This window comes from Vulpes lagopus, chromosome 1, assembly GCF_018345385.1.
Source record: "Vulpes lagopus strain Blue_001 chromosome 1, ASM1834538v1, whole genome shotgun sequence".
Classification (NCBI taxonomy): domain Eukaryota; kingdom Metazoa; phylum Chordata; class Mammalia; order Carnivora; family Canidae; genus Vulpes; species Vulpes lagopus.
In genome coordinates this window covers 132,841,891-132,861,205 of record NC_054824.1, presented here as the reverse complement: position 1 = coordinate 132,861,205, position 19,315 = coordinate 132,841,891, and the positions used below count along the sequence as shown (strand labels likewise).

The 19,315-nt window shown below is 42.4% G+C and overlaps 2 protein-coding genes across 19 annotated transcripts in view; one reads left to right on the top strand and one right to left on the bottom strand.

Annotated features, from left to right (window-relative positions):
- The window catches only part of KIAA1328 (KIAA1328 ortholog), a 350,207-nt gene extending 346,704 nt beyond the window's left edge, over positions 1-3,503 (bottom strand). For 4 of the 15 annotated variants that reach the window (XM_041743287.1, XM_041743352.1, XM_041743361.1 and 1 more), the window contains exon 1: positions 2,940-3,196. Coding sequence is in view for 8 of the 15 variants with exons in the window: in XM_041743253.1 (XP_041599187.1) it covers positions 3,203-3,503 (301 nt within the window). In the remaining 7 variants the exon portion in view is untranslated. The other 11 variants (XM_041743296.1, XM_041743322.1, XM_041743279.1 and 8 more) reach the window with 7 other exon arrangements.
- Positions 3,504-3,563: 60 nt separating this feature from the next.
- Positions 3,564-19,315, top strand: part of TPGS2 (tubulin polyglutamylase complex subunit 2) — a 69,671-nt gene continuing 53,919 nt past the window's right edge. For 3 of the 4 annotated variants that reach the window (XM_041743627.1, XM_041743651.1, XM_041743641.1), the window contains exon 1: positions 3,564-3,741. In XM_041743627.1, the coding sequence (XP_041599561.1) occupies positions 3,564-3,741 (178 nt within the window). Of the gene's footprint in view, positions 3,742-4,012; positions 4,151-19,315 lie in introns of those variants that run through there. The other variant, XM_041743634.1, reaches the window with a different exon arrangement.

Below are 19,315 nucleotides of genomic sequence, written 5' to 3'. Positions count from 1 at the left end.
TTGCCTCCATCCAACCTATCCTTTCTAATCATTTGTAATCTATCCTCATCTTATCTGAAGAACCCAAATATTTACTTTCTTCAAATACAAAGTCCAAAAAACATACAAGCCTATTTTATGGGAAAGTCAAAGAGACACAATATATACCAAATGTATACTGGACCTCTCATTGGGTTCTATGTGCCACCTCGGTTCTACTTTGGGATCTTTGGAAGTTCTTTAGAAGACAAGTACAGCAAATTATAAAGCATCCTTAATGCTGGTACCAAACTCTGAATCCCCAGAATTAAAGCAGTAATTAGAAACCCAAGGTAGAGATAATAGGAAGCAGCATATCTATCCCAGACCACCAAAAGCTGAAGAAAATAAACTTGGTACTGCACACTCTAACCTTCTGAGGTTTTTTGTTTTTTAAGATTTTATTTGACAGGAAGCAAGAGGGCACACGTGTGTGGGCAGAGGGCAAGAACAAGAAGCAGACTCCCCACTGAGCATGGAGAGAGCAGGACTGGGGGTTCCATCCTAGGACCCTGAGATTATGACCCGAGCAGAAGGCAGATGCTTAACTGATTGAACCACCCAGGCACCCCTAACCTTTTGAGTTTTGATTATTTACCAGCAACACATATATATGTAATTACTGATCCCAGTGACATTCCTGACTAGTGTATTATTTTAACATCAACATATTCTATTTTGAATTGAATATCCAATGACATGGATTATAGCTAATTCAATGTTTTGACCAAGTCCTTTACAATTCATATTTGTTGATATCAAGTTAAAAATACTGTTAATAATAATACACTGGAGTGCATTTACCCAATCAAATATAGATACTGCAGAAATACTAATTTCTTTTGATATTACCGGGAGCTATAATAAAGGAGGAAAGCAGTTCATGGCTGAAGGGGCTTATTTTACTTGCAGATTTAACCCATAAAATGACAACATGGCATATTCATTGTTTATACATAAGGTATAAAAACATACCTTGTGCAAAACAGCACTGCTGAATCATACTGTGTAGGAGATGCATAACTCATAAGGCCAACAGTAAAAAAGATGACGTTCAGTCAGAGATGATCTGTCCTCACATGACAGAAACATCTAGGACTGGAAAATATCTCAATCACATTTCTCTAATTGTTTAGGCAAAGCACTGAATATCTGTCTTTCAATTACTGTGAGAGGTATATCTGATTATACACACATACTTTTTGGTCTTTTCCTATTGAAAGTTCTATACAAAGGCTAAGGGGTGATCTAGGAATTTGTCCATATAACAGAAAAAGAGATGAAGATCCAAAGACACATGATTAAACCAAATGAGTCATAACTATCCTTATGCTTTTTAGCAAAGATTCAGTAGTAAATTTACATTGGACAATTGCTTTTGTGTCCTACTGACATATCTGAGGCGGGATGGTAATTGGTCATTTTTCAGAATAGGTGAGGGATCTAGGTAATACTAGTAACCTTGCAAGTCACTTCACACATCAGGATTTCTATCAATGTAATTACTACCATTTTGCCCATATAATTTCAACTCCTCACTTTCTATAGAAAGATGAGTATTTCACATTAATTTTCAAAGTTAGAATGTAAGAAAAAAGGAGAGGATGCAGGACTTCTATATGAAATAAGGAGGAATATAAGTATATGATAAGTGAGCATACAGTGCTGCTTTGACCAAGAGCACAGGGCTCAGTTCATTTAACTACTAACTTAATCAGTACCACAGCCATACACTGCCCCCCCCAACACCATTTATACCTATCAGAACAATTCCATTGGTCATTGATAAAGGTAAGGAATGATAACCAAAACCACATAGGTGGCTATGAAAATGATTACACTAAAAAAGCACTTTATTTGAAGCTGATAACCTTTAAATATCTCCACCATCACAAAATTCTACCATTGCAAGCACAGCGTTTCCTGAGAAGACTCATCCCAGTTTCCTGACTTCCTAATTCAGCCCAGTTCCCAATGTACATTTTCTCTGTGTCCTTCCTGATGCGTAAGCAGAAAAAAAAAAATTAATGTGCACAGTGCGCTGGTGCATTTTACTTGATCGTCACCCACCTATCAGAGACAAATGGTAATTATGTTTAGAAAGGGCCTAACCCTAAACATTGAGCAGCAAGGATTGCAAAAAATATCCCTCCCTCCACATGACACCGCCATCCTAGTATTGTCACTCAATAAGGAAAACTATTGATAACACAATTTTGTAAGTTTCACCGGGAGCTAAGTAGAAAGTGCAGAGGACGATTCTGCCCAAGTTAACAGCCATGCCTCACACACTGCTATCATGGATCCCAGCAAACAGACACAGAGATTTGCCTCTCTGCAGGCACCCAATACACGGGCTGTCCTTTCAGGTCACACCTTTTTAAGTGAGGTAACTGGCCAAGACCCAACCATCAGGCTGGGCCAGTCTACCTGAACCAGAGAACGAACGAGTTCTGTCACACACCTCATCCCAGTTCTTGAACCGGGTACACCACCCCAACAGCTTCTCCACACACACACACACACACACACACACACCCTCCAAACAACCCAAGAACTCCAATCCTGCCAGCGGTGACTCACGATCCACACGTAAAATCAACACGCCTCCCAGGAGCAATGATTTGCAACGCTTTTGTATTCCGTAACCAGCACCACCGGACCACATTCAGCCCCACACCTCTCCGAAAAACGCCAGGACCAAAACCTACATCGCTGACAGGCCTACAAAGTCGGACAAGGCCCTTCCTGACTGGCTCCCAACAACGCAGGCCAAGGACAGTCCTAAGCCAAGGTCTCTCCTCCGCAGAGACTCGGCGGGCCTGAGGTCACCGCGGTCAGAGGGGCCCTCCCCCTCCCCCCCCCGTCCCCCCCCCCCCCACCGCCGGGCCACGACTCTAGGCCATCTTTTCAAAGCTCACCGCCGAGGAGGGCCGGGAAGCATCGGCGCTCAGCCCCCACACCTAGAGCTCCAGCCTGGAGACACAGTCAGCCTCTCTGCTCCCTAACACCCCGGCCAGCGGAGAGCCCGGCACCCCCTCGGCGGCCGGAAAGGCCGGCCCCGCCCCCGGGGACAGCATCGAGCCTCTCCCCCCCGCTCAGAGTTCCAGGCGGCCGCTCGCCGCTCGCCGCTCGCCGCACCGGGGAGGGCGCCGGCGCCCCCTGCCAGGCGGGCAAAGGATACAGTCCCGGCTCCAGAACGCCGCCGCGCCCAGGCGGGAGGGGCCCGCCACGTCCGCCATCTTGAAACAACCGCCACTCCGGGCGTAGCGCCGGGGCCGCCCCGCCCCGGCCTGCAGGCCCAGTCCCCATTGGCCGCACGGCGCAGAGGCCCGCCCTCGCTTGCGCGGCCGGCCCAGGCGCGGCGGGAGGGTCCCTGTGGAGGAGTCGCTGTGTCTCCGCGGCTTGGTGTGGAGCGACCGCCGGGACAGGGAGAACGAGGCTGCCGCGGGACTACTCCTCCCAGAGCACCCCGGGCCTCCCATCTCCGCCCCGCCGCGCTCTCAGGCGCCGAGGACTACAACTCCCGGCATGCCTTGGACTTGATGTCCGAGCCTCCGGGGCGGCGTAGCGCCGTCCCGCCCGCCCGGCTCTCCCGCCGGGTCCCCGCACCCGCACTCGCCGCGCGCGGAGCGGGGACGCGAGCCATGGAGGAGACGCCGCCCCCGGGCTGCAGCAAGCCGCATCTGGAGAAGCTGACCCTGGGGATCACCCGCATCCTCGGTGAGTGGAGCGGGGGGCCGTGGGAAGCGACTGCGGGATGAGGGGATGTACGCTAGAAGCCGGGAGCGGCGACGTGGACCCTGCGCCCCTGTGCGCCAGTGGGCATCGCCGCTGTGACTTCCGTTGTTAAGGAGGAGAGCGGAGCCGGGTGCGTGACTGGGCCCGGGAGCGTTTGCGGGGAGTGCTCGGACGCAGAGCCGGGAAGGCCGAAGGTCCCCCCCACCACCACCACCACCACGACCACCACCTCCAGCCCAGGCCCGCCCACCCCCCGGGGCTCGGAAAGGACGAGCTAAGGCGCGCAGAAGGGGGAGACAGCAGGCACCTGGCCGTGGGCACGTTGGGTTTCCCGAGAGGCATTCTTGGCCAGGGGAGTATCCTTGAAACGCGCGCGAGCCTTCTTCCCCCGGTAGGTAGCAGAGAGCGGGGGAACGCTGCGCGCAGCCTCGCAGCGCAGGTGCGAGGTGACGATTCCCACGCGCCTCCGGGTACCGCGCCCCGAGCGGTCGGAGTCCGAGTCCAGGCGTGCGCCGCTGAATGGGTTGGTTTTTCCCTTCCTGGACCTTTATCCAGGACCCGCTGCTGTGTTACACTCAGGGGCTGCGAAGATGGCGAGGGGGACCGAAGGGGTTCCGTGAGGAAAATCAACAGCCTCGGTACCCCCAGAGGTGTGAAAGGCGGCCGCTAGCCCTCTGTCAGCGCTTTGAAATAACACACAGGAGGAGGGGACTCACCTTCTCTGCGGAGTCAGGGATTTGGGAATACGTCCTGCGGGAGATGAGGCTAGATTTTGAAAGACGAATTGAGGTTAGATAACCAAAGAAGAAAACAGTAGCCTAAGTAGGCTGCGTGGCATGCTTCGAGGCCTGCTTATCACATGTATAATAAAATCTAAATTCTGTACCGTGACCCACAGTCGTTATGATCTGCCCTCCTCAGTCTTTCTGACTTTTTTACTCTGTTTTTTGGCCACAGTTGCCTCCTTGTACCATAAACTTAGCAAGCTTGTTCCTGCTTCAAGGCCTTTACTAGACCCTTCCCTCTCTCCCCATCTGCAGTTCTCTTTCCCTCACTTCATTCAATATCAGTATCTCAGAGAAGCATTCCCCGAATGTACTTCTAGTAATACCTTTCTCCGTCATTGTCTTCCCTTATCGTTTATTTATTTTTTTTAATAATCGTTATGGGTTGATCACTACTTGGAATTGCTTGTTCGGTTGCTTTCTTAATTTACTTGTCTCTTCTGTAATAGAAGTCCATGAATTTAGGAGCCTTGTCTTGTTCTTGCTGGTATTCCCCAGTGTCTACAATAAATGCTGCAGTAAATGAGGACAAAACACCATCATATGTTTGAGAGAAATAATAAGGTTTAGAAATGAAGTTATAGAGTTGGGCAAGAAAAGATCTAATCATCAAGACCAACCTGTCCTCCCATTAAAAAAGAAGCTGTCTTTTAATTAATGTTTAATCTACTCAAGACTGGCCAAATTCCCCTTAAGCTGTCAGTTCAATTTAAAGACCTAAATAATTAAATAACTAAACATTTTAAATTTCATTTATACATTTAGTATTTTTATGTTATTGAGCATTCCAGATGTCTGGCATTAAACAACTCCGGTAATTAAATTTATAGCGAAGCTTGTTTCCTCCTGAAACTTCTTTTTTTTTTTTTTTAAATTTTTTTTTATTTATTTATGATAGTCACACAGAGAGAGAGAGAGAGGCAGAGACATAGGCAGAGGGAGAAGCAGGCTCCATGTACCAGGAGCCCGATGTGGGATTCAGTCCCGGGTCTCCAGGATCGCGCCCTGGGCCAAAGGCAGGCGCTAAACCACTGCGCCACCCAGGGATCCCCCTCGTGAAACTTCTAATACTTTATATCGATTTAATCAAAACTTCATAATTTCAAGCTAATAATCATAAGTCAAAAATCCATTATATTTTTGTTTTTTTCACATTTGGTTTTTGTTTTGAAAATATATTAAGAGAATTTTTAAAAACAAGGTGGCTGAAGTCAGTGGTGGTTGTGTAGGGCAAACTACCACACCAAAATCTCATTTCTCTAAATGATGTGTGAAATAACTCCATAACTATGACCATTCTATCCAGAACCAAGCCCAACACTACTTAAAGACAGAGAATGCCAGAAGTGCAAAATAACTATGAGTAAAAAGAGAAAAAAACAAATCCGAGCACTGTCCCGGCCCCACTCCTTCACTGCTAGAAGGCTCTATGCCAAAAGCAGACCCAGAAATGATGCCAGCGAAGAGACTAGTTGAAGCAACAGAAAGTTTAAAACCACCAATCTGAAAGTATAACAGTAATAACAACTGGGTAAATCTGAGCAGAGGGGCAGGAAAGGGACTTTAAAGTAGGTGCTATTTAAAGGATCAGCCATGCAATTGAAAGGGACAGTATTCCAAATGTATATATTCCAGAGGAGAAAATGTGCAAAAAAGAAGGAAGAGACTTGGCAATTGATAATAAAAGCTCAAAGAAAAAGGAAAGCTCGCATCTCTCTCCCATACCTGAAAAACTTGCTAAAATATCTGTACTTTGCTTCAACTGACTGGAAAGGGTGTCAAGTACCAGAACCTATAGAGAGCTAAGACTAAAATCAGGATATGAAATGCTAAACAAACGAGGAAAAAATTTTTATGATGATGAAGTGTTTCCTACTCAATGGAAATGAGTAAGGAAATGTTAATTTTGGTAACGGATGATTAAATATATTCTGATCTACCTGAGATACAACAAGATCAATTTTAGCTGACCTTTGAACACAGGTTTGAACTGTGTGGGTTCATTTATCCATAGATTTTGTACAGTACAAGAGTATAAATATATTTACCCTTCTGATTTTCTTAACATTATCTTCTTTCTAGTTTGTTATAAGAATGCAGTATATAATACGTATACAAAATACGTGTTAATCAACTGTTTATGTTATCATTAAGGTTTCTCATAGTAGGCTATTAGTAATGTTTTTGGAGAGTCCAAAGTTATACATGGATTTCCATCTTCATGAGGATTCATAATTCATAATCCCTAACCTTGTTCAAGGTTCAACTGTATATCTGTCCTCTCCATCTAGACTTCTTTTTTTCTGTGATTTTTTAAAATCATTTTGTTTTTTCATCATAATAAGAGTATTTAATTCACATCCCCTATTTCCTCCATTCCCTGACCCACCTCCCTTCTGGTAACCATCAGTTCTCTATAGTTGAGTTTGTTTCTTGGTTTCTCCTTTTTTTTTTCTTCACTCATTTGTTTTGTTTCTTAAATTCCACATATGAATGAGATCATATGGTATTTATCTTCCTCTGACTGATTTCACTTAGCATGATACTCTAGCTCTATCCATGTTGTTGAAAATGGCAGGATTTCATTTTTAATGATTACATAATAATCCATTGTATATGTATACCACATCTTTATGCATTCATCAATTGGTGTACACTTGGGCTGCTTCCATAGTTTGGCTATGTAGTAAATACTGCTGCAGTAAACACAGGAGTGCCTGTATCCCTTTGAATTACTGTTTTTGTATTCTTTGGGTAAATATCCAATAGTGTGATTCCTTGATTGTGGAGTAGTTCTATTTTTAACTTGTTGAGGAGCCTCCACGCTGTTTTCTACAGTGTCTACACCAGTTTTCATTCCCACCAACAACAGTGCAGGAAGGTTCCTTTTCTTCCTATCCTCACCAACACTTGCCGTTTCTTGTGTTTATTTTAGCCATTGGGGTAGGTGTGAGGTGATACCTCATTGTAATTTTGATTCGCATTTCCCTGATGATAAGTGATGATTAGCATCTTTTCATGTGTCTGTTAGCCATCCCTATGTCTTTGTTGGAGAAATGTCTCTTTATGTCTTCTGCTCATTTTATAATTTGATTATTTGGGTTTTTTGGGTGTTGAGTTTGGTAAGGTCTTTCTATATTCGGGATGCTAACCCCTTATCAGATACATCATTTGCAAATATTTTCTCCAATTTTTTAGGTTGCCTTTTAGTTTTGTTGATTCTTTTGCTGTGCAGAAAATTTTATTTTGATGTCGTCCCAATAGTTTACTTTTGCTTTTATTTCCCTTGCCTCAGGAGACATATCTATAAAATTGTTGCTAGGACCTATGTCAGAGAGGTTACTGCCTGTGCTCTCCTCAAGGATTTTTATAGCTTCAGGTCTCACATTTAAGTCTTTAATCCATTTTGAGTTTGTTCTTGTGTATGGTGAAGGAAAGTGGTCCAGTTTCGTCTTTGGCATGTGGCTGTCCAGTTTTTCCAACATCATTTGTTGAAGAGACTTTTTTTCCCATTGTATTAATTGACCATATAGTTGTGGGTTTGTTTCTGGGTTTTCTATTCTGTTTCAGCTGTTTTTCCTGAAAAACAATTATGAAGCAGAAGAAAACTAAAACTAAACTCCAGACAGAATTAAATTACATAGGGTGCCTGAGTAGCTCAGTGGTTAAGTGTCTGTCTTCAGCTCAGGTCATGATCCCGGGGTCCTGGGATCAAGTCTCCCATCAGGCTCCCCATAGGGAGCCTGCTTCTTCCCTTTGCCTATGTCTCTGTGTCTCTCATCAATAAATAAAACGCTTAAAAATAAAAAGGAAAAGGAGAATTAAATTACATAAACATGGATTCAATATGAAACACTGTGCTTTTCAGTGTATCATTAAGAAAGTTCAAAGAAAACCTATAGGAGAGACTGTTTGCAAATCCCATATATGAGAAGGGACTTATAGATGGAAACTATTAAGAACTCTTACAACTCAACAATGAAAGTCAAATAATCCAACTTTAAAGGATTTCAATGGAAATTTGTCCAGAGGAGATATACAAATGAGCAATAAGCACATAAAAAGATGATCATCATTATTATTCTTTGGGGAAATTGAAATCAAAACCACAGTCACATACTACTTAACATCCATTTGGGTGGCCATAATCAAAAAGACTGACATAAGTGTTTACAAGGTTATGGAAAAATTGGAATCCACATGCACTGCTGGTGGAAATGTAAAATGGCACTACTGCTTTGGAAAAGTTTGGCACTTCTTCAAAAAGTTAAATATACTGTTACCATATGTCCTAGCAATTCCACTTCTAGATGTGAACTCAAGAAAATGAAATCTTATTTACACTCAAAACTTGCACAGTAATATGTTTAGCTACATTATTTATAACAGTCAAAAGAGGAAACAATTTAAATGTCAATCAACTGAAGAATAGATATATAAGATGTGGTATATCCATACAATAGAAATTTATTTAGCCATAAAAATGAAGTATTGATACATGCTGCAATAGGGATGAATTTTGAAAACTAAGTGATAGAAGCCAATTAGAAAGGCATATGTGTAATTCCATTTATGTGAAATGTCTAGAAGAGGCAAATCTATAGACTCAAAGTAGATTAGTGGTTGCCTCAGAAGGGTGAGAGTGAGGAATGGGGAGTGACTGCTAGAAGACACAAAGTTACTTTTTTGGGGGTACGGATGCACAACTCTGAATATATTGAAAACCACTGAATTACACACTTTAAGAGGGTGGGCTTTAGGTATGGGAATTACATCTCAAAAAAGGTGTTGTTGGTTTGCCGTTGGTTTTTTAATAAAAGAAAAGCTAGGGGCGCCTGGCTGGCTCAGTTGCTGAAGCATCTGACTCCTAATCTAGGTGTTGTGAGTTCAAGTCCCACATTGGGTGTAGAGATTACTTAAAATAAAAATCTTAAAAAAAAAAAAAAAAAAACAAGCTGGGGGAGGAAATCTAGAAACATCCCTCAAAAATACCCTGCCTTAATGCCCAGGACTATGAAATTGATGATATATCACACCTGAGATTACACACAGGCAATTATCCAAATGAGCCTGATATAATCACATAAGCCCTTTAAAACAAGCTATTAATGAAAGGGGAAGTCAGAAAGGTTTGAAGCATGAAAAGGATTTCTTATGAATTCCGGGCTTGAAAATGGATAGGAATACATGACAAGGAATGCAAATGCCCCTGGAAACTGAAAGTGACCCCAGCTAACAGCAAGCTAAAGGAAGGAGACTTCAGTCCTACAACAACAAGGAATTGAATTATGCAGGAATGAACTTGGAAAATGCCTGGAGCTCTACATGAAAACACAACAGCTGACACCTAAGCAGTCAGCATACCACGTGTAAAGATAGGAATGTAAATCGATTTTAGCCCCAGAAAAAATCCTACTCGGGCTGTGCCATATTTCTGAGCTACAGAACTATGACCTAAAACTGGTGGTTGTTTGAATCTGCTGATTAATTGTAATTTATCATGTAGCCATAGAAAACTTAATACATTCCCCCAAGTATTTTAAAAATCAAATGATATACATCTAAAAAGGGGGGAAAGATAGTAAGTATAATAACATAATGCAAAGTTAAGACCATAACAATAAATATGAATGGGCTTTAAGTCACCTAGTAATAGGAAAAGATTTTAAACCTAGCTCTGAAAAACCAACTGTTTAGGCCAAAAATATGCCTAAAGCAACTAGTTCATAGATGTTAAAAATGAAGAGAGGGAGACATATTTCTGGCGTTCCACAACCGTGTGCACATTCAGTGATTCTCTAGAAGGACTCAGAAACAGGACTCCCAGCTATACTGAATTACATTAATTTGCAAGGTATAAAGATGTATCAGATGGAGTCTAGAGGAATCCATGCATAGGCTTCTGAAATTTTCCCTCATGTCAGTGGTCCCATACAATACACTGCTTCCCTAAGCAATGAAATGCAGCAATAATACATGCAGTGTTTACGCTCAGAGAAGTCTGCTTAAGACTCAAATTCCAGGGGCTTAAGTGGGGGCTGGTCAAATAGGTAAAACCATCAGGCACAGCTAATGAAATTTTAGACTCCTAGAAAGATAGCAGATGTATCTTTGTAGTTGCATAGTAGTATAGCCAAAGATGGGCAAAATCACTTTGTCAATACAGAACACATCCAAAGGTCAAATTTCCAGGTTCAGCCAAAGTTGAACCCTACAAGCTGGTGCTTCTAAAAATGTTTACCTCAGGTTGGCTATGTCAACTCTTTCCTATGCAGTTTATCCCACCCCCCTAGTCCCCCACTATCCTGCCTTCAAACTATGGTTTCTAGTATGTCCTTATCTAATTCTTTGATTTATGCAATAGATTAGTTTTCTTCAATTATTCTCTGAATGTTCTTACCTAATCACAGAGATATCTCCATTTTTCCCCCTCTGGCTCTTAAAGACCATTAATGTCACATCTTGGATTCCAGATTCTCGTACTTTAGCTCTATGGCCACTATTTTTAGGTCATGTAAATGACCTCTTTCTCTGACCTGTGCACATCTGCCTGTTCTGAAAAGTCACTTCTGAACCCACAAATGCACACTGTATGTGTCAAAGTTCTTGGTTGCAGACCATAGAGTACACTAGCTAATTTAAGGCTAGACTTTTCTAAATCTTAAAGCAGCAATGGATCAATGAAGAAACAGACCACAAAATCACTGGCAGCACTAAAAGGAGCAGCCTGCAGGTTGAGGACCACACTGCAGAAAGAAGATGCTGAGTGGGAAGTACCTATGGCTGGTATGCTAAGGAAGCTGCAGGCTTATGAAATGCCATTGCTTCTGTCACAGCTCTCAACACCATGAGATCCAAACACCTTTGCAGCTATGCTTGTAAGAAGATCTAATCTTCCCCACTTACCCTTTCTCCTGCTCCTTCCAAGCTGTATGAGAGTGAGTTTCCATGCAGAAATATTAGTCTGAGGGAGCCTCGCTGCAGTGGAGTCTGGGAAATGTAGTCTTTATCTGTCCAGTCTCTAAAATACAGGAATGCACAGTAGAAGGGAGCAGGAGTAGGTTTTCAGTGAGCCAGTCTGCAGGAATGGCCCATTAACCTTTAAAGGCCCAGATCAACTGAATCTGATCATTTTCTGTCACTTTTTCAGTCTTTATCTACCTCCCTCTACCTTTAACTCCTGAGGCCCTTAGGATCTGTATTACTCAGTTTCACATATATATTATCTTGAAATTTTCACTTTTTTTTCATGTTTGTAGTGTTTGTGCAATATTTCTTGAGGTTGTGTCTCCTACTTAAATTCCTTATCTCTGGCAATGATTTTTGTTGTGCCCAAGATTGCTAATCCGAGAAACCACCAAGGAGCCGACACCGATGCAAACACACGAGGGTTTATTTACAAGCTTGAGCTTGGGTCCAAGTATACCCGACACAGCGGAGCAGGGACTTGGACCCCGAGATGGGTTTCAGCTTAGTTTTATGGGCTGGTCTAGGGAACCTCCAGAAGGGGTGGAGGAATTTCTCAAGTTCTGTTTACATTCTGATATGGGGCTTTATTTTTTATTTTATTTTTTTTTTAAATTTTTTTTTTTTAATTTTTATTTATTTATGATAGTCACAGAGAGAGAGAGAGAGAGGCAGAGACACAGGCAGAGGGAGAAGCAGGCTCCATGCACCGGGAGCCTGATGTGGGATTCGATCCCGGGTCTCCAGGATCGCGCCCTGGGCCAAAGACAAGCGCCAAACCGCTGCGCCACCCAGGGATCCCTGATATGGGGCTTTAAAGGGCATTGAGCTGTAAGCTGTTTTTTCCTGTAACTGAAGCAAGGTAAATTTCAGCTTTTATTCACAGGGGCCTGGGATGGCTGTACTTGTGCTAACGCTGAACTTAAAGTGGAATGGCCTTAATTTTCTCGGCCTCCACAATTCTCCCAAGCTGAGGACATAGAAGGTTCTCATTAAATACATCAGAGATTTGTTTTCTTTTTTTTTTTAATTTTTTTTTAATTTTTATTTATTTATGACAGTCACACACACAGAGAGAGAGAGAGAGAGGCAGAGACATGGGCAGAGGGAGAAGCAGGCTCCATGCACCCACCGACGTGGGATTCGATCCTGGGTCTCCAGGATCGCACCCTGGGCCAAAGGCAGGCGCTAAACCGCTGCGCCACCCAGGGATCCCAGAGATTTGTTTTCTACTGGGGTGTATGTCCCAGTTATCTATTGCTGGGTGGCAAACCACCCCAAAACATAGTGGATTTAAATAGAAATTTACTGTTTCTCCCAGTTCTGTCAGTTGACTGGGCTCAGCTGGGAGGGTTCTCATTTTGGGTTTCTCAAGTGGTTGCAATTAAATAGAGCTGGGACTGGAATTATCTGATACCTCAGCTAGGCTGGAAATCCAAGATGGCTTTCATTCATGTCTGGCTTCTCAGTGTTTCTCAACATTTTCTTCAGAAAAGTAGCTTGGATTCAGTGTATGATGGCTCAGGGCACAGAGGAAGAGGAAACTCAGGTTTCCTAAGTACAAAACTGGCACAGCATCTCCTTGCCATATTTTATTATTACTCAAAGCCATCACAGGCCAACCTCAAATTCAAGAAGGTGGAGAAATAGACTCCCCCTCTCAATGGAGAACTGTTTTGGGAAGGCAGGGAAGAAAGGAATTGATAGCACCCAACTTTGGAGTAAGTTACCACAGAGTTTTCATCTGTAGCATGTCATACAATTATGTAGAGTGCAGCGCGCTGAGACTAAAGACCTGAGTTTCATAGGTTCATTTAATATTTCATTTCCTACTCTGCCATACAGATTATTCCAGCCAGGCTGGTCACAAATACTTGTCATTGGTCCCAGAGGCAGGAGAGTGGGGATGGCTAGGCCTAGTCAGTTATTATTTCTCCTGTGACATCTTAATAGACCAAGGACAACTTGTTCCTGCTCTTGCTTTCCAAACATCTTCACAATGCTTTTGGTTATCTGTGATATTGTGATTTATAATAAGAAATACATATTTGGTCTTCCTTTCTGGTTCTGGCACAGACCTTCCAAAATCTTTGGGAGTTCCTAAGTGATAAGTCATAAAAAGTGTCTTTTGTTCTATTGACGTACCTTTGGAAACCTCCTAGGTAACCAGGTTGCGGATTGGTTGCCTGAACAATCACTGTGATTAGAGAGTTGGAACTTTTAGTCCTATTTCCTGATTTCTTAGGAAGGGAGTGGAGCTAGAGGTTGAATGAATTGCCAGTGGTTGATAACTTAATCAATTGTGCCTCTATAATGAAGCCTTCATGAAAATGCAAAAGAAGCAAGTCTGGGGAGCTTCTAGGTTGATGAACCAGAACACTTCCATGTGTCACTGTGCTGGGCCCCAAACCCAGGAGGACAGAAGCTGCTTTGTTTGGGACCTTGCCCAATACATCTTTTTATCTGACTATTGATTTATAATATCCTTTGTAATCTGTTAAGAAAGTAGGTGTCTTAAGTTCTGTGAGTCACCTTAGCAAAGTAATTGAACCAAAGGAGGGTTTCAGTAAGGAGGAACCTCTTATTTATAGCCAGTCAGAAGCACAATTAACAACTTGGCTTTGGAATTAGCATCTTAAGTGGAGGACAGTTTTGTGGGATTGAGCATTTAGCTTGTGGATGCTGTCTCTGGATAGATGGTGCCAGAATTGGGTTGAATTGATGTCTAAGAATTGCTTGGTGTGAGGAAAGCTACTTCCCATCCCCGTCAGAATTAACTACTAAGAGAATATAGTAGAAAAAGCTAATTAGGCTTGGTGTTGCAGTTGTGGTTAGAGATTCAGTTCTATGAAATTATTTAATGTCTCTCAACCGGTTTCTTATCTTTAAAAAAAAAAAAAAAAGTAATGATACCTGCTTCATTGAAAGATTAAAAGATAATTTATACCAATTCCCTGAAATAGAGCATTATACAAATGAGACTTATTTTCTATCTCCCCTTCTTCATCCCCAGTACCCCCTCCCTACCACTGCTGTTTATATTGGGTAACGAAGTCCCTACAGTTAGTACTTCCTAAACAGTTTATTATAGGAAGGTTTTTAAAGGCAGCACGTTGACCAGTTGACCTGTCTTGAATGTGTTCAAAGTGTCATCTGTCCTTGTTAGCCCTAAAAGTAAAATAGCCAGTTATTTTATCAGCACAATAGTTGGTGGTTTTTTGTGTTTTTTGTTTGTTTGTGTGTTTGTTTTTTTAGTTGTTTTTTGGGGGGAGGGGATAACAGAGAATTGCAATTCTGGACACACAACCTCTGGCAAACAATAGGTGAGTCCAGAAATCAAAGATAAGACACATTACTTTATAGAGAAAAAGGAGGGAGTTGGGAGGGGTTGCTTTGAAGGAGGTCTGTTGGAGGAAAGTGAGAGTGCAGGGTGATGGTGGTTTCTCATTTGTCTGAGTTGTTGCTGGGCAAGGAGAAATTCTTTCTTCCTCCTGCTGAAGTGGTAAAGCAGGCTTTACCTGTTGGGAATGCAAGGTAACTCTCTTCCTGTTGAGGTATGCAATTGATAGAGTGCTACAGCACTTGGGCTCCCCCTTCTAACCTCCTGATTCCATTTTAAACTCAATGTTGTTTATTCCATTGTGCAGCTTTATCTGTAGTAGCATCACAACAGTTTTGTATGAGCCTGTAGCCCCTACACATGGGCCTATTATGCACGGAACTGTTGTGCACTTTTCCATCTCAGCCTATTGACAGTGATGCTATTGGCTAGGAAAGCCTGAGGCACTCACCTGAGCATATGTAGTTGGTGATGAGCCCCCACAGATATATTCCTGACTGGAGCCAATGTTGTAGCTGGGCTGGGCTGGCCCTTGTGGTTCTTACAGTGATTGCAAGATGCACCTCAGTAACAACCATCAGGGAACTTTTAAAAAAGGATATATTACTCAAAAGTCCAAGAGGGTGCATGCCATGCCTGAGGGCCCCACAGCCACTTGAGGGAGAAGAGGAACAGACCGGAGTCTCTGCTTTATTAGTATCCAAGGATGGGGTGGCTAGGGTTTCACAGAACCACTCTTTTTTGGTGAATGTATAACTTAAACGTGGGAATTCAGGTGCAGGAGGGGGAAAAGCAGGGGTCAGTCAAGCCATCAAACAGTTCCCCAAGTTACTCAGGGCTTTTAAAAAGGAGAACTTCACAGATGCGGTGACCTGGTTCCTCGTTGTTTAGCTAGTAGCTGTGTCACAGACTGGCAATTTGTTTATTTAAGATGGATGTATTTGAAATGGAAGGGTTGGCAACCAAAAGCTTAATGTCCGGTACTTATATTGTGTGTCCTTCAGCAACGCTAGATACTAGACTGCCCTGTGGATGTAGTCAGATGACATCATTATGCAACCGGGTGGATCATTGACAAAGAATTCTGTATTGTTCTGTCCTACAACAGTGGATATAGTAGGCAGCTAAGACTGATTGAACCTAAGCTCTATATTTGCATAGGATAGTTGCTAGAGGGCTTTGCTGAAGGACAGACATAAACTCTTAAGTAGACGCATGTTTGGAGTCAGCCTAGCTACTTGGAGTGACCTAGCCCCTCAACCTGAATGTCCTTTCTATAAAATGTGAATAACATTTACTATTCACTGTCTTAGCTTTGGTGGAACAATGCCACATGGAACCCTGAAGACATGGACAGCATCTTCCATCCTAACTAGTCAAGGGAGTAGCAAGGACTTAGCCCAAGTCTAACAGCTTGAAGCTCATGGTGTTTGTTTGGTTTTGGGTTTTTTTTGTTTTTGTTTTTGTTTTTGTTTTTTAAGATTTTTGTTGTTTTGAGAGAGAGCACAAGCAGGGAGAGAGAGAAAAGGTGAAGCAGCCTCTCCACTGAGCATGGAGCCCAATGCAGGGCTGGATCCCAGAATCCCCGGGATCATGACCTGAGCAGAAGGCACACACTTAACTGACTGAGCCACCCAGGCATTCCATCATGGTGTTTTTCCACCATAGTACCATGGTTCCCAATATCTTAGAACATTGAACAGAAGGCAGAAAAAAAAAAATTGAGTATACTTTTTTACTTTTCCAAAGCACCTTTACCTTTGCTGCTTCTGCTTCCTTTATCAGGGAAATGTAATTATTGTGTCTCTGAATGCTAAGAAAAGTGAAGACTCATCTCAGGTCTCACAACTAGTGAATGTATAAACCAAGATTAGAATATGTGGAATCCAGAATACTTTGCCTTCTATCTTGGGCTTTTGCTACATCTCAAGATCTGAACTTTGTGACAACTTGAAGGAAATTTTATGATGCATAGAAAGGACACTAACATGATTATAGAATCAGTGAACCACATTGTGATATTCTGACTTATAAGAAATATGTATTTGCTCACTCAGATGTCAGCTGACTCTTGAACAAAGCAGGATTAGGGCTGCTAACTGCCCCCCACCAACAGTGCAGTAGAAAATCTGTATATGACTTTTAATTCCCCCAAAATGTAACTAATAGTCTGTTGACCAGAAATCTTACTGACATAAAGTTGATTAACACATTATTTTGTATGTTGTATGTATTGTATTCTGTATTACCATAATGAAATAGAGAAAAAAATATTAAGAAAATTATAAGAAAAAGAAAATACATTTACAGTACTGTATTTATTGGGAAAAAGGTGTTCAGATGGACCCATGCAGTTCAAATCCATACTGTTCAAGGGTCAACTGTGTATTTTGTCTTAGTCCACAGTTCCTGGCTCACAGCTCCCCAAACCCTTGGAATTTCCCAAGTGTTGAAAGTAGTAAAGATCCATTATGTTAATGAGGTGACTTTTGGAAAGCACTTAAGGATGAGGGCTGGTTGCCAGTGGATCCAACTAAGTGATTAGAGGGTTGGTACTTTCAGTCCGGTCCCCTGACCTTTAGGAAAGGAAGAGGATCTGAAGGGCTGAATCAGTCCTCAGTGGTCAATGATTTAATCAGTCGTGCCTATGTAATGAAGTTTCATAAAAACCCAAAAATTTCCAGGTTGGTGAACACATGGAGATGTGGGGAGAGTGGCCTGCCTGGAGTGGGCATGGAAGCTTTGTGTCCCTTCCCACATACCTTGTTCTTTTTTTTTTTTTTTTTTTTTTTTTTTTTTTATTTATGATAGCCACATACCTTGTTCTAAGCATCTCTTCCATCTGGCTATCCCTGTGTTATATTCTTTTATAATAAATCAGTAATCAAGTAAGTAAACTGTTTCTCTGAATTCTGTGCACCACTCCTGCAAATTAATGGAGCCTGAGGAGGTAGTCTTAACCTCCTGATTTATAGGCAGTCAGAACTACGGGTGATAGCCTGGGCTTTTGACTAGTATCTGAAGTACAAGGAGAGGGGATCTTGAGAACCCCCAATCTGTAGCAGGTTGGTAGGAAGCACATGTGAAAACATAGACTTGTATCTGATGTCTGAAGTGGGGAGGGTAGCAGTCTTAGAGACTGAACTCATAATCTGTCCCCTTGTAGGACACCATGATATCCGAGAATTGCTTATTGGTATGGGGAAGCCTCCCCACAAAAATGTTGGAGGGATTGGGTCTAGGAACCATTTTATACGTTAAACTAGATTAGAAGTCTTTGCTTTATTCTTAGAGATTTAAAAAAGTATTTTCAATACATTCCCTGTTTACAGTATTTATTTATGGTAAATAACCAAAATATTGTTCAAAATAGAGGGGCAGCCTGGGTGGCTCAGCTGTTTAGCGCCACCTTCAGCCCAGGGTGTGATCCTGGAGATCCGGGATCGAGTCCCATGTCAGGCCCCCTGCATGGAGCCTGCTTCTCCCTCTGCCTGTGTCTCTGCCCCTCTCTCTCTCTCTCTGGTCTCTCATGAATAAACAAAATCTTAAAAAAAAAAAAAAAGAATATAATTAAGTATAAACATATGTGGCCCCAACCCTGCATGTGATGGGTTCAGATATCGGGAAGAGCAGAGATCATGGTGAACTAGAGTCATCTGAAATGGTTTCATGAAGGAGGTAGAACTTTAGCATAGTCTTGAAGTCTAGGTAGGATTTGGGTAGATGAGACACATGGACACATTTGGGTATATATTATAATGGGAAAGGAATACAGCATAATCAAAGATGAGTATAGATTTAGTTCTGGAGGGGTGTGGCACACAGGTGGAGACAATGAGGAAGCTGAAACACCTGGAAAAAAGGGTGTTTCAGTTTCCTGAGTGGAAGAAGATAAGACCAGGCAGATATAGAAGGGCCTTATCCTCCAGAAATCACATGGAGAACCGAATAGATCAGATAGGAAACAAGCCTAGGTATGGAGAGGGTCCTCTGGTGGTATGCTAAGGATGGATCAAAGCACAGAGTTTGTGGCTTTAATTTGCATATACACTTGCAGTGACCATGTCCTAAAACAGAGCCGTGTCAATGGGAATAATCTGCATAGTATCACAGAAAAGTAGATAGGATTTATATTAGTTTGCTAGGGCTGCCATAAAATGTACCACAAACCATGTAACTCAGAACAACAGACTTGTTCTCACAGTTTTAGAGGCCAAAAGCCCAAAACCAAAGGGTTGATAGTGTCACGCTTATTCTGAAACCTGGAAGAGAAGAACCTGCCATGTCTCTTTCTAGCTTCTGGTGCTATTCCTTCTTTTTGACCATGTCATAAGTGAGAAGTTCAGTATGAAATCACTAGGAATGTTGAATCTCTGATTTTTTCCAACAACTGAAGTGCTGAGCAGTGACTGAGTGTAGGGGGTGTTACAGTGCCCTTTCTACCAGGTTGAATGTGTGGTCCTAG